The sequence below is a fragment of the Equus asinus genome, chromosome 2 (assembly GCF_041296235.1).
Source record: "Equus asinus isolate D_3611 breed Donkey chromosome 2, EquAss-T2T_v2, whole genome shotgun sequence".
Taxonomy (NCBI): Eukaryota; Metazoa; Chordata; class Mammalia; order Perissodactyla; family Equidae; genus Equus; species Equus asinus.
Genome location: NC_091791.1, coordinates 155508701 through 155522601, shown reverse-complemented (window position 1 = coordinate 155522601; position 13901 = coordinate 155508701). Strand labels below are relative to the sequence as shown.

The window sequence follows — 13901 nt, the reverse complement described above, 5'->3', positions numbered from 1 at the left end:
CACTCTTAAAAACTATTTGAGGACCCCAAAGAGCCAAAGAGCTTTGTTTATATGGGTTATATCTATCAATAATTTGTTAGAAATTAAAACAAACATTTTAAAAATACCTATTTTAAAATAACAATAATAAACCCATTTCATACTAACCTAAATAAAATCTTTTTATTCAAAAATACCTATATTTCAAAACAAAATAAGTTTAGTAAGAGCGGCATTGTTTCACATTTTTGCAGATATTATTAATATATCATTTATAGTTTTGTAATCTCTTTAATGCCTTTAATAGAAGAAACTAGATCATCATATCTGCTTCTGCATACACTCCTTTGTGATATCAGACGTCGTGTAGTCTCTGGAAAATTCCATTGCACATTTCTGAGCAGAGGAGAGTAAAAGAGGATAATTAACGTCTTGGGATTATCATGAAAATAGTTTTGACCTTGCAGACCCCCTGTGAAAGGATCTCAGGGACCTCCAGAGGTCCGTGAACCACATTTTGAGAATCTCTCCCTTATAATATCACAAATCATTGGTAGAAGATTGTTTGAATTATGGTAAATAGTGAATTACTGGCAGCCTTTAAAAATGATTCTAGTAAAACTGAGTTTATTGACATGGAAAGATGTCAACAAATAGGATGTATGGTATGATCCCATTTGTTTCAACCAAAATACACAGCCTACGCATAGAAAAACGTCTGGAATGATGTACCACATTTTAAGTTGTGGTTACTTCTGGTTAGTGGGATTATAAGGGATCTTGATTTTCTTTAAGCTTTTCTATATATTTGCAACTCTTGTTTATATGCTCATAATTAGAAAATACAATACTCTGTTGTTTTTGGCTTTCATCAGTGATTCTCAACCAGCAGCACTTTTGTTCTCCGGGGGACATTTGGCAATGCTCAGACCTTGTTGCTTGTCACAACTCAGAGTGTGTTCTGGTATCTAGTAGAGACCAGGAATGCTGCTAAACATCCTACAATGCACAGGACTGACTCCACCCCCACCCCCACTAAAGAAGTATTTGCTCCGAAATATCGTTAGTGCCAAGACTGAGGAATCCTGGCTTACATAAAATAAATGTTCTTGCTCCCTTCTCCTTGCCCAGCCCCTTCCCATCTGCACCTACTTTTTTTTTTTTTTGAGGAAGATCAGCCCTGAGCTAACATCTGCTCCCAATCCTCCTCTTTTTACTGAGGAAGACTGGCCCTGAGCTAACATCTGTGCCCATCTTCCTCTAATTTATACATGGGACGCCTACCACAGCATGGCTTGCCAAGTGGTGCCATGTTCACACCCGAGATCCGAACCGGCGAACCCCAGGCCACCCGAAGCGGAACGTGTGCACTTACCTGCTGAGCCACCGGGCCGGCGCCTGCACCTACCTTGAATAAATTCACTATCAGGCTTTTTCTTAGGGAATGTACAGTCATGTGGCACATAACGATGTTTTGGTCAATGATGGACTGCATACGTGACAGTGGTCCCATAAGATTAGTACCATACAGCCTAGGTGTGTAGTAGGCTATGCCGTCTAGGTTTGTGTAAGTGCACTCTATGATGTTCGCATAAGATGAAACTGCCTAACGACATTTCTCAGAATGTATCCCTGTCATTAAGTGACACGTGACTGTAGTGTTCTTGAAGTCACCGGGTATTAATGTTAGAGTGACAGATCCAAATCAAAGACAGAGGTTCAGAAGAGAAGACAAAAAATAGTCAACTAATTAATAGTGAGTACCGGTGAACATTAGTTCACTATAAGGCCAGATGGGACTTAGTTTTAGCAGGGAAAGACTTAAAATCTTTCCTCCATGTGAATATTTCCCTGTTTTCCCAAGATAGAGTGCTGTTGTGTCTCTCAAAGCCTATAAATTAATTCACAGTCTTTGAAAGAACAGCCATTCACAGCTTTTAAAAGAATATCCTTATTTACCAAATGTTCTCCTGTGGGTGCTCGCCAAGTTGCTGCCATCGTGAAGGCGGGGCACGCCATTGCTAATGTTTCCTTGCATTGTGAGGGGAGTGGGAAGAACGCCCATTACAGGGCACTGAAATGAGCTGCTTGTGTGGAGCCAGGTTTCAGACCCAGCTGAATAAGTCAGAATGTTGTCTTTAGGCATTTGTGAATTCAAAATAACATCCTTTATAAATTTTTACTTGCTCTTGACCAAAAGCATAATTAAGTGCAAATTTTTTGTTTTTGTTTTTCTTCCACTAATCACCACGATTTATTGAATATTTTCATATTTAATAGAAAAAACAGCTTACTGTAAGTGTAGCTCACTGTAAGTTATCTGTGTTGCTTTTGCCTTCTTGACTGTTTTCTAATTGTTTTTGTTTGCTTGTTTTTAGAGAAGCTTCCGATAATCTTGCAGTGCAAAATCTGAAGGGGTCATTTTCTAATGCTTCAGGTATAATTACTAATTATCAGTTGAACATCATAATGCTCATGTGTTACTTATGTGTGTTTGCTCTAAGCACTTATGACTGTGGCTAACTCCTTGTTGCATCAGAAATATATTTTTAAAGTAACATTTACAGTAAATTGTACCAAATGGAATTTATTGCTGTGCTTTGACACTCACATCCTAGAAAATGATAAAACAACTGGGAGTTGAGTGACCCATGTGACTCTGGTATATCTCTGTCTTACAGTCTCATTTTTACAAGTGATTTAATCTTCCTTCAACTGAGTGTATTGTACAGATTAAATGTAGATAATTTTCCTGGAAATTTCCCCCATGCAGAAGCTTAAAGAAAATTATTTTGAAATCCCTTGGAGAAAGACACTGTGTACATTTTGTTTTCATGAAAGCCAGGAGGGGACAGTGGTGACGGTTAGGCCTTTAGTTTCATCACATCTGTCAACCTTACTGAAAAAAAAGTGTCCCCGTTAAATCCACAAGAAGGCATATTGGGCTTTTAACAGAATTGGGTCTTTTTGGTTCATTTCTGTTAACACTAACTTTGTGCCACCACCATTAGATTTCAAATACTTTGAGGAATTTAAAGAAGTATTAGCATTTGGGATATTAAGTTTGATTTTCTTAGGCTCATGAGGTTTTGATGACTCCTGTTACCTCCCTATGCCTTTGTTGGCCCCACGCCCACTCCCACCTGAGGGGAGAAGGCTGGGAGTCTTGACAGAAGCTCAGAAGTTCTGGGTGTTTGGGGTTCAGGCTCTTCCTGGGCAAGTGCCGGCGGCTGCAGAGAGAAAACAAGGCCCAGATATAACCTAGCCCTTCGATCACACCAGACTGGATTCTACTAACCCTCTGCCATTTCTCTGTGGTGTGTTATGGAAAGTGGGACCAAATCAGGCCATAAATTCTGAAACTCTCTTTGTTTCAGGTTTGTTTGAAATCCACGGAGCAGCAGTTATTCCCATTGTGAGTGTGATAGCCCCAGAGAAGCTGTCAGCCAGCACTAGGAGGCGGTATGAAACTCAGGTACACAGAGCTGCCTCGGCTTTCCAAGGTGAACTACAAAGGAGGAAACCAACAGGAAGGGAAAATAAGAACCATAGAGTTTCCTGGAAATATTTTTCTTCCCCCTTCCCTAACATGGTGGCTTCTGAAAATCTCATCAGCACAAAGCATCTCTCTGGTGCCAGGATTCTGCCCCATCTGTCCTCCAGAGGCGTCGCTGTGTACTGCGGGTGCCTAGAAGCAGCTGTCGTCAGACTCACTGATCTAAACACAAACTTTCCGAGCTGGCTCTAATGGCAGATGGGGGTTGTTGGTCTTGTTTTAAATAACACAGCAGGAGATCCTAGCACACACTTGAGGCAGGTTTCTCATTGCATACATGTCTTTGGTATCTGCCATATGCCTGATTCTGTGCTAAGTGCCATGTAAAATATAAAAGATACAGGATATAGGACATGGCCCCAACCCTCAGAGAGTTTATAACCTTAGAAACATATGCATTATACAGTCGGGGAACGGTAGAAGAAAATAAGAAAAGGCTGAAGTAAATGAATTGAAGGTGAGTGTTGGAGTTTGCTGCAGACACATGAGAGAGACAGAGATAGCATTTGCGTGGACGATCCAGAAAGGCTGCGCGAAGGTGATCCCTGAAGGATGTAAATAGGCCAGGAGGAAAGATGAGGGTATTCCAAATGGGAGGGACAGTAGGAGAAGCGTACAGTGCTCATGAGCACGGTCAGGACACTGGCCTCGCATGGGAAGAGGGTGAGTTTTCAACAGCAGTTATTATTTAGAAATGTAATTAGACTGAAATACAAAAGATCAGGGACCTCATTTCTGTGAGCTCTTCTAGCTGTTTCTCAGGATGTTGAGTGGCAACTCATTTTTCACATCTTTCTACTGTTTTCTTCAGCTACCATAATTCAGTTCCATGTTCTCATTGCTGTCACCTTCCTATTTTTCCAAATTTAGCTTAATACTAAAATCTCCCTACTTCCACATGCACTCTTTCTGCACTGAGCTTTTATTAGGTGTCATTTCAAAATTATAAAGAAATAAGCAACTAGGGGGATTATTAAAAAATGATCAAGATAGGCTTTAAAATCTCATTTCCCTTGAGATCATAACAGGCTAGACGCTTATCCTCCTGAGGTGGATTAAGGGCAAGTCGTTAAAGAGTATTTGGTATCCCATCTGGGCTTTGGTTTGTCACCTGTGATTCCTATTCCAGGAAATAACATGGCAAGAAAGATGACTTGCTTTGACAGATTCTGAATTCAGACATGTTTTCTTCTTGCTAGGTACAAACCCGGCTTCAGACGTCCCTTGCCAACTTACATCAGAAAAGCAGTGAAATTGAAATTTTGGCCGTAAGTCACTTTCTTCAACATTGTGAGGAGGGCTTCTGTCCATACTGTCCAAGTAGTTTCCTCAGCAGTCAGGGCTTTTTTGCTCAGTGAGGCAGCACTGGGATGCAGGCCTGTTATCACTGATGGGAAGCACATGTAACATAAATCTGTAAAGAACTGGGGAGAAAACTGAAGGTTTTGTTTGTTTCTCCTACTTTCTGCCTCTGAAGGATGGGGGTGGGGCAGTGAAAATGAAAATCATCATTTTTCTAAATGTTTCAGGCCTCCTTTGCCTCACTAAGCCTACCTGAGTGCAGGTAACAGTGTCAAACTTTCGGGATATAAGGTGTGGGGACCAGAGCATTGGTTCGCCAGGGCTGAGATTTTACCACTGCACGTTCACCAAGTCTGCTCTATAGCACAGCAGCATCCCAGGGCCTGCCAGCCCTGTTCACGTTGCTCCATCCAGTGACACCAGTCACCAGTCAGTCTGTGCTGCCCAGGGTTCCCAGACAGATAACATACATCTTTGTGTATCGACAGGTGGATCTACCCAAAGAAACAATCTTACAGTTTTTATCATTAGAGGTAAGCAAGATGAACTCTTCTGCACTGTGGCCTTTGAAATCCCAAAGCTTTGTTCTTAATTTGCCAAAAGAAAATTAAAAATGGCTTTTCTTAGTAATACTAGGTATTTTTCTGGCAGTTCCAGGAAGTTAGTAACATTGTTCCTTTTATGTGACGTATATATTACTAAATCAGATTTTGAGGCAGTCATACTTTTCTAGTGACTTTCTTTTAAATTTCAGAGATCATCTTATTTAACAAACACCTAGTGCTTTTACTGCATGTCAGGCTCTGGCGGGTCTTGTTCTAAGTATGGTTAATCATAATAACCCTAAGAGGCAGGTACCATTATTATCCCCATTTTAGAGATAAATGGAAGCATTTTACACTTTACAGAGAACGGAAGCAGAAGTTAAATATCTTACTCAAGGTCACCCAACTAGTAAGTAGCAGGGCCAGGATTTGAGCCTAGGCAGACTAGTGGGATGTGTGTTCTGAACCACTATACTGTGCTGTCTCAAACCTTCATTCCAACTAGGGAAGCTCATCTATAGAACTAGAACTATATGGAAGATCTTTTTGTAAAAATTAAATTAATTTAGGTCATCTTTTACATGCCTTTTTTAATGGGTACATACCCTTATTATCAAATAGCCTAATAAGAACTTTTTAAAATTTGAATTATACAGGTGATTTTTGCAACATCACATCAAAGAATACTTTTTTGTCTCTCCAGTGTTTAGTCACAGAATAAATTAGATGAAAAATGAACTTTGCCCCAGAACTAACATTTCATACTACATTTTCTGTTGTTGTCTCATAAATAAGTATTTACCACTATCCTGGCAATTTACTGCTTTATGATCGACTCAAATGGATGCACATCAGAGGTGGTATCTCTGTTCTACAGAGCAAACAGCAGGCAGAAATACCAGGTCTAAGGTCACATTGGCACACTGGGGCTGCAGCATTGTTGATCAGGCTCTCAGGTAGTCTTGAGATAAAGAAAATCGATGCTTCAAAGGAAGAACCCCAGCAGTCTCCCACCATTTCTACTGTCTCCCTAGAACTGGTCTCTTAAGCATACTTACAGAGGGGAATGGCAGTGGCATTTCATTAGTGACCCAGAAAAAGCCAGTTAATAAACCCTAGTACCTGCTGTTAAGTCTTATCTATTTTTTCCTAGTGGGATGCTGATGAACAGGCTTTTAACACAACTGTGAAGCAGCTGCTGTCACGCCTGCCAAAGCAAAGATACCTCAAATTAGTCTGTGATGAAATTTATAACATCAAAGTAGAAAAAAAGTAAGTTATCACTTAGGCAGCACAGGTTTCAACTCAAGGAGGGGTTTTTAAGTGATACATTTTATTGTCTTGTTGAGATTTCATGGCTGATAAGCTGCTGTGTTAGAACTGCAACTGATAACCAGTAAATCTTGCTCAGGGCTGTGAACCACAGTCATGATCTTGTCAGTAACAAGACACAGCAGTCCTAGGAGTAGCTGTCCCCCTTATAATTTTATTCACCCAGGTAACTCCTAGAAATGTGTTTACATGAAAGAAAACAGCTGTGACTACTTTGCTTTATGTCCTCATGTCAGAATGCCAGTCATTCATGTTATGATCTGCTTAAAAGGCCACAACACAGCCTGTGAGGCAAACAGTGGTCTCCTTGTGTGAGACCTGATACTGCAGACCATTGCCAGTCATAGCTTCTGTAAAACTTACGTCATTTTTTTAGAGCTAGCCTTCCATCTTACAAAACTCCTACAGTTAAGTGTTCTAAAAATAGTTTTTTATTAACTAACTCTTCTTCACCATTATATGATCTTACCTTGTCTCTTCTTTTGCAGGGTGTCTGTGCTATTCCTCTATAGCTACAGAGATGACTACTACAGAATCTTATTTTAAGCCTAAAGAACAGTCGTTACATTGTTCAGACAGACAGGAGGTTATACTATAAAATTTTGTACAGTCATTGTAATTTAAATTGACTTTACATCTAAGAAGCTGTCCTACAAAGTTGAGCTTTGTAAGTTTTTCAGGTGTAATATATTATAAATTTATCTTTTTGAATATAATAAATGTTTTCATATATCTGCTTTTCGGTTGCAAATAGATTTACACTAAAGGTTTTGTGGAGCTAGAACATTTTTTCCTTAGCCCGAATTAAGCACATGAAAATGTCCAAACTAAAGGGCATAAAGAAATCAAATATCATCATTAATTTGGAATCTTTATTCTTGATGATTTTGTAATATGCTTATCCTAAGATGGTTAAGTAACTCTCATTTAGTTATAAGAACTCAAATTTGCTAAAGGAACTATGATGACAAATTTATACTGCCAGTTGGGAAGAATACCATGAGATAACACAACTTTTAACAAAAATGTCAGGTTTCAATTCCAGTAACCTAGAAGATAATGGCTAAAGCCTATTCATAATCACATCATTCGAGAATGAGTAGTTATTGTCAGAGACTATTAATAAGGGGTGGGAAAAGGAATAAATGAGAGATGGTCAGTGCTGATAAATACAGGTTTAATGAAACATTGCTCTTCACACAGGTGGCCACATTGACTTTATAAACCAGGAACATACAACCAGGCAACACAATTAGCCAGATCTAAAATAAACTGGCTTCTTACAACTCCCTGTAAACACTGCAGCCCTTCTTCCATCCAAAATGACCCTAATCTCACATGAAAACAGTTATTGGTAGGAGAACCAGAAACCTAGCTTTGTGGCCAAAAGTAAAAAAAGCAAAAGAAAAATAGCAATTCAGTGGCCAGTGGGTGAAAGCAGGAGATCTGGTGCCCGTCACTGTGCTGCTTTGTTCTTCTTACTCTTGCTCTTTTTGTCCCTCTTCTTCAGCCCGTCCATGTTGGCTCTTAAGAGGTTTGAATAAGCCTAAAACACACAGAGCACGGGCTTAGTGGGAAGAGGTGCAAACTGCTGGAGCAGCTGCCCCGTTTCCATCATGGATTTAGGATAGCCAAATCCGAAAGCCTACCTGAGAAAGCAGAGAACACCACGGACACTTGTGTCTTAAGGAAAATGGTGTAAGAGGAAAATTCACGTTATAGCAGCTTCTGCAACACTCACCCACAGTGAGTTGCACATTTTTAACTTTTTTTTTTAAGCAAAAAGGGAAAACTGCAGGCAACTTCTTGTTCACCTCTACGATAGGCAGAGCATATGTGAAGCCTAAGATATAAAATCTAGCTACAAAACGAAAAAGGAACACAATACCAGTGTTGAAAGTAAAAATTCATAGCCCGGCAGCTTTTACTTGTAAAATATTGGTAAAACGTCAGAGGAGAGCAGTGAACCTAAATATCAATATTAACCCAGGGTTCAACATTAGGCTGACTCTTGCCCTGAGAAAGGGGACACAGGGAACACCAGAAACTCACCATCTGAAACTTATTCACTTCTTTGGAGCTCACCTGGAAAAGAAGGGGGAGCAAAAGGTCACCTGTATTATCCATATAGGAATCCTCTGCTCACCCCAGATAACTCAAAAGCCTCATGAAGACAACATCCTAATGTTTAAAATACTTCTTCCCATTTCCAGGGTCATAATACACTATTTTTCTGCTTCACTTTCCTCGGCCTGAGGAACAAGCACAATAGCTCTGTACTTTTTTCCACGTGAGAACTGCACCAAGATAGGCAAGGGGCGGAGGCGGGCTCCTAAAGCAGCTATGCTTCCACCTCTGCTGAAATCTCTTACACACTTGCCATTGACTTGTTCTCCCCGGGTTCTGAGACATAAAGGACTCAGTACTATTCTTTTGTGCAAGATACATTTAAACTCCTCCCTCCTCGTCTTATTTTAAACCTCCTTCCAATAACTCGGGCCTATTTAAGCAAAATGCAAGCTACCGCAACAAGAGAAATCCTACCTCCGAAAACTCCTTAGGCTCTTGTATTTCATGATACCCAACTTTATTTTTAAAAACCACATAAGCTTGCTTTACTGTAAAGTCCTCTCAAGATAACTGGTAAAGGGAGACTTACTGACTAATTATGGTCTACATTCTCATGAATATCCTATACTGATGTGATCAGAGGACAGGCTGGTTCTGCCCCAGCAGAATAAAGAAACATGCATTCGGAACCCAGGGAGTGTCCTGCTTTGCCATATTCAACCTCTACCTTGAAAGGGAACATTAGGGCTCTTGACTATGTCTATACCCTATCAAGTACCAAGCCTAACGTACAGCTACATGTTGGCTACGTGAACCACACAAAGATAAGGGAATAATCAGCTTCAAGTAAAAGCATCATCTGGTACCAAGAAACTGTTCACTGAAGGCCCAGCACAGTAAGGGCATAAGGAGTCAAATACTTAGGCCAGCTGCTCCTTCGAGTGCTTCTCTGAACAAGGGCCCATATGCAAATTTCATTTCCACAAAAATTTCAGCAGAACAAACAAGTGTGTGTTTGACTTCTGCCTTCATTTTCATTTTGCTTGGGTTCTCTACTTCAAACGTAATAGAAGAAGGCCCTGATCCCAAAGCAGCTGAGGGGGCTAAACACTTACTAGCCTTTATGTAAAACATCAACAAAAGCCCTGGTTCAGACAGGCCCCATCCTCAGTTAAGAGCTGCAGTGTTAGGAATCCCACTCACCACGGTGCTGATCTTCTTCTTCCCATCAGTAGCTCTCAACAGACACTTGTTGTCTGAGGGCTCAAAGCCCTCCACGGAACCTTTCCTGGGAATGGGCTTAGTTCGACCGTCATCTGCAGGAAAAACACATCCCGGTGAACACAGGCACAGACGTCGTTGGCAGGTAGACGAAAAGTCAGGAAGCGGGGAAGGGATCCGAAGAGGACACTAAGCCACCCCCACGGCTCTACTCTGCGAACCGCCTCATCGGTATCGCCGACGGCTGCGCCAAACCTGGGGAAACTACGTGCTGCTTCCACGACGGGAACATTAGAATATCGGAGCAGACGAAATCTCACTAATGGTGGCGGGGTTTGGGATCCTTAACAAAAAACAGCCCTGACACGCTGGGGCCCCTGGAAGCGGAGCCGGCCCGGGTGGCTAAGGGCTGGAGGCCGCACCAGGCACAATCCCCAATATTCTCCGGGTCCCCCTGCCCCGAATGTGCCCAGGACAAGGTGCAGGAAGGCAGGGGAGGCGGGGCAGGCTCCGCCCGTGCCTCCCAGGGCACCGCTCGGCCTCCAGCGTCGCCCGGCCTCGCCTCGTCGACAGCCGCTTACACTTCTTCAGGGTGATGAACACGCTGCCCGACAGCCGGCACTTCTGGAAGAGCCTGGTCAGCTCCGTCAGGAACTGGAACACAGCAAGCCCGGCCCCGTTAGGCGGCCCGAAGTCCCCGCCGCGCCGCGTCAAGTCCCAGTCCCTCCCACACAAGGAGACAGAGGCCCCGAGCTAAGCCCCAAACCGCACCCGTCCCTCGGCCGGCCGGCGCTCGCCCTACCTGCTCGCTCTCCAGCAGCACCATCCCAGCGCCCCCGGCTCCGCTCCGTCAGCACAGCCTCGAGAAGCTCGAGCCGGAAGTTCCGCCCACGCTGGGCGGGACTTCCGCTAGTAGAACTCTCTACCACCAATCCCGGTCTCTGCCCTCTCCCCTCCCCGCCTGCCCCGCGCCTGCGCTCTGGGACGCCCCCTCCAGCCCAGCGGCAGGAACGACCGGGAGGGCCGGTGGGCTGGGTGGGTTTCATCGACTGGAAATCCTTTCACCCCAATCAATGTGAGGGAGGGAGAGAGCGGGAAAAAAAGATGTGATAGAAACCTATAGTTGTGTATATTCCGTATGTTAGGCGTTACCGAAGAGTACAGTGCCTGAGTTTCCTCAAACTTAAAGTGAGGATAATAACAGTATCCACTTAAGTGTGGTTGCGAAGAGTGAATGAATTTATGTTAAACACCTAGAACAGTGCCTGGCACATAGAAAGTTCTCGATAAGCGTTAGCTGTTATTGTTCTTTTCATTATCATTGTGATCATTATTATACATTCCCATGGCAGCCCTCTGAACTCTCCTCCTTCTCCGACCAGCCTGGGTGACCCTAAAGAACCTCCAGCAAGAGGGACTGGAGCCCTGTCTTAGTTTCACCTCTGGATTCAGTGGGGAGACCTGCGTTTGAGGCTCTGCCATGCCAGTAGCCAACTTGAACTCTAGGTCGTCTGTAAAGTCAGACATTCAATCATGCAAAGGCTTTTTACTGAGAGCCTGTTCGCCTGTGCCAGGCACTGTTGCAGGGGCTGGGGATGCAGCAGGATACAAGACGAGCTAAGTTCCTGGTTTTCTGGAACTTGGGCTAAAGGAGTAGGGAGGAAATAAACAAGAAGTACAGCTTCAGATAATGGTGAGTGCTGTGAAGACAACTAAGCAGGGTGATGCAAATGAGAGCGACAAGGGGACTACTCTGGGTTGGGGCTGGGAAAATCTCTCTGAGGAAGACTTGGAGCTGAAAGCTAAAGAGAACAGCCATTCAAAGATCTGGGGACAGAGTTTCAAACGCGGGGAATGGCTAGAACAAAGGCCCCAAAACGGAAACTAGTTGTCCTGTGTCCACAAAGCTGGGTGTTGGGGATGGGAGTGGAGAGGGTGTGTGGAAGGGGGAGTGAAGGAGTATGGAGAGCATGGAGAGGTAGCCAGTGACCAGCTCATATAGGGCCTAAGGCCGTGGTAAGTTTGGATTTTGTTCCAGATACAAAGAGAAGCTTCCTGTTAAGGAAATTTTAAATAAAATGGTAACAGTCTCATTTACATTTTTAAAAGATTTCCCTGTCTGTGATGTGGAGAATGCACTGCAGAGAGGCAAGCCAGGAAATGGGGAGACCAATTAGAGGATTGTATTAGCTTCCTATTGCTGCTGTAACAAATCACCACAAACTTTGTGGCTTAAAACAACATGAATTTATTCTTTTACACATCTGGAGGTCAGAAGTCTAAAATCAATGTGTCTGTATGGCTACATTCCATCTGGAAGCTTCAGGGGGGAAATCTGTTTCCTTGTCCTCCTAGAAGCCACCTGCATTCCTTGACTCATGGCCCCTTCCTTGCATGATTACAATCTCTTGCTTCCGTTGTCACATCTCCTCCGACTGACTCTGATCCTCCCGCCTCCCTCCTATGAGGACCTTGTGGTTACAGTGGACCTTCCTGGTAATCCTGGATAATCTCCCCATCTCAAGACCCTTAATTTAATCACATCTGCAAAGTCCTTTAAACATGTGCAGTAACATATTCACAGGTTCCAGGTATTGAGACACAGATATCTTTGGGGGTACCACAGAGGTTAATGCAAGAGTCCAGGTGCTAGCACGTTTGCTATCAGATTAAGGTAATTTTTGTTGAAGGTAGAGTTAACAGGACTCATGCTCAATTGGATGTGAACATTAAGAGGAAAAGAAGAATCGGGGATGACTCATAGGTTTTTGATTTGAGCAGCTGGGTAGGTGGTGGTGCCATTTACTAAGACAGGAAAGACTTGGGAAGTAAAACGTTTCGTAAGAAGATGAGAAGTTTTGTTTTGATCATGTAACATCTGAGATGCCTGTTACATGAGCAAGTGGAACTATCAGGTAAGCAGCTGAATATACAAGTTTGGAACTCAGCAGAGAGGTAAAAGTTATAAATAAAAATTGGGGAGTCATCTTCATATGTTATGGTATTAGCACAGACTGGAACAGTCTGGTGAAAACCTCTCCTCTTGGGCTGACAGCAGAAGACCACTTTGCAATGACCAACACTATGAATGGCCTCTAAAGAGCCCTGGGCCTTGGTATCATGTGCTCAGAAGTCAGAGTCCTGGTTGGGAGCCCCAGATTGGCCAACCCTAGATCATATGCTGGAGCCCAAGTCCTGGGAGTGGGTGAGAGAGTGACCCTCCGGCTCTTTTACTTTCCTTGCCTTTCACCAAGACCCACACAAGAGGAGAACCAAAAGCCAGCGTAGGTCTGCTACACAAGGTCTTTGGCCTAGGGTGAGAAGTGGGCAGAGAGTGCTAGACGTTTGGAAGAAAGTGTGAACTCCTTCCATGAACATATCTGAGCTGTGTTGTCAGAGTGCCAGGGAATGTGAGGGCCCACTTGATATTTGTAGTCAGGAATTTAAATGGAACAAGTTACAGTGCCATGAGATCTAAGGGTTGGCCTGAATGATGACCATTGAGCTCTGAGCTTCTGTCATGCACTGGACATTGAGCAGTATTCCTTAGAGCCACGGCAGTGGTGCTGGCGGCACCACGGTGAAGGAAACGGCCCTGCCCTTGAAGAGCACAGAGCCTGGAGGCCATGATTCATCGGGGCCTCATCAGGATGAGCCCTCAATGTGGGCACATCTCACTGCTTCCCCTGGGCCCAGTCACACCTCATTTCTACTCCGAATCAACAGTCATGCCAGCTGCCCTGCGTGACCTCTCAAGGCCTTCCCATGACAGAATAAACCACTCTACAACAGAAATACCCAACTCTGCTAGTTTTAGCATCACACTTGGCCCAGTACAATTCAACTACTGATAGAGTGTTCTTTGGGCTCTGTTTTTCTGTGGGAAGCAGGAAGTG

The 13901-nt window shown here is 43.4% G+C and overlaps 2 protein-coding genes and 1 long non-coding RNA gene across 4 annotated transcripts in view; 1 reads left to right on the top strand and 2 right to left on the bottom strand.

Moving 5' to 3' along the window:
- Positions 1 to 7451, top strand: part of EIF2AK4 (eukaryotic translation initiation factor 2 alpha kinase 4) — a 97263-nt gene extending 89812 nt beyond the window's left edge. Inside the window, exons 34-39 of one of the 2 annotated variants that reach the window (XM_014847337.3) lie at positions 2358 to 2416; positions 3357 to 3454; positions 4735 to 4803; positions 5326 to 5370; positions 6536 to 6654; positions 7203 to 7451. In XM_014847337.3, the coding sequence (XP_014702823.3) occupies positions 2358 to 2416; positions 3357 to 3454; positions 4735 to 4803; positions 5326 to 5370; positions 6536 to 6654; positions 7203 to 7260 (448 nt within the window). In that variant the 3' untranslated portion in view covers positions 7261 to 7451. The remainder of the gene's footprint in view (positions 1 to 2357; positions 2417 to 3356; positions 3455 to 4734; positions 4804 to 5325; positions 5371 to 6535; positions 6655 to 7202) is intronic. The other variant, XR_011500874.1, reaches the window with a different exon arrangement.
- On the bottom strand, positions 2217 to 6590 carry LOC123282994 (uncharacterized). Its single transcript, XR_006523394.2, has 3 exons — positions 6505 to 6590; positions 4772 to 4922; positions 2217 to 3209 (listed from the first exon to the last, which is right to left on the bottom strand). It is a non-coding gene; the product is annotated as an uncharacterized lncRNA (long non-coding RNA).
- Positions 7452 to 7874: 423 nt separating the features above from the next.
- Positions 7875 to 10959, bottom strand: SRP14 (signal recognition particle 14). Its single transcript, XM_014847338.3, has 5 exons — positions 10808 to 10959; positions 10587 to 10659; positions 9988 to 10100; positions 8767 to 8799; positions 7875 to 8260 (listed from the first exon to the last, which is right to left on the bottom strand). Exons 1-5 carry the CDS (start codon positions 10829 to 10831, stop codon positions 8171 to 8173), a joined length of 333 nt encoding a protein of 110 aa, XP_014702824.1. The 5' UTR covers positions 10832 to 10959; the 3' UTR covers positions 7875 to 8170.
- Positions 10960 to 13901: the final 2942 nt, after the last annotated feature.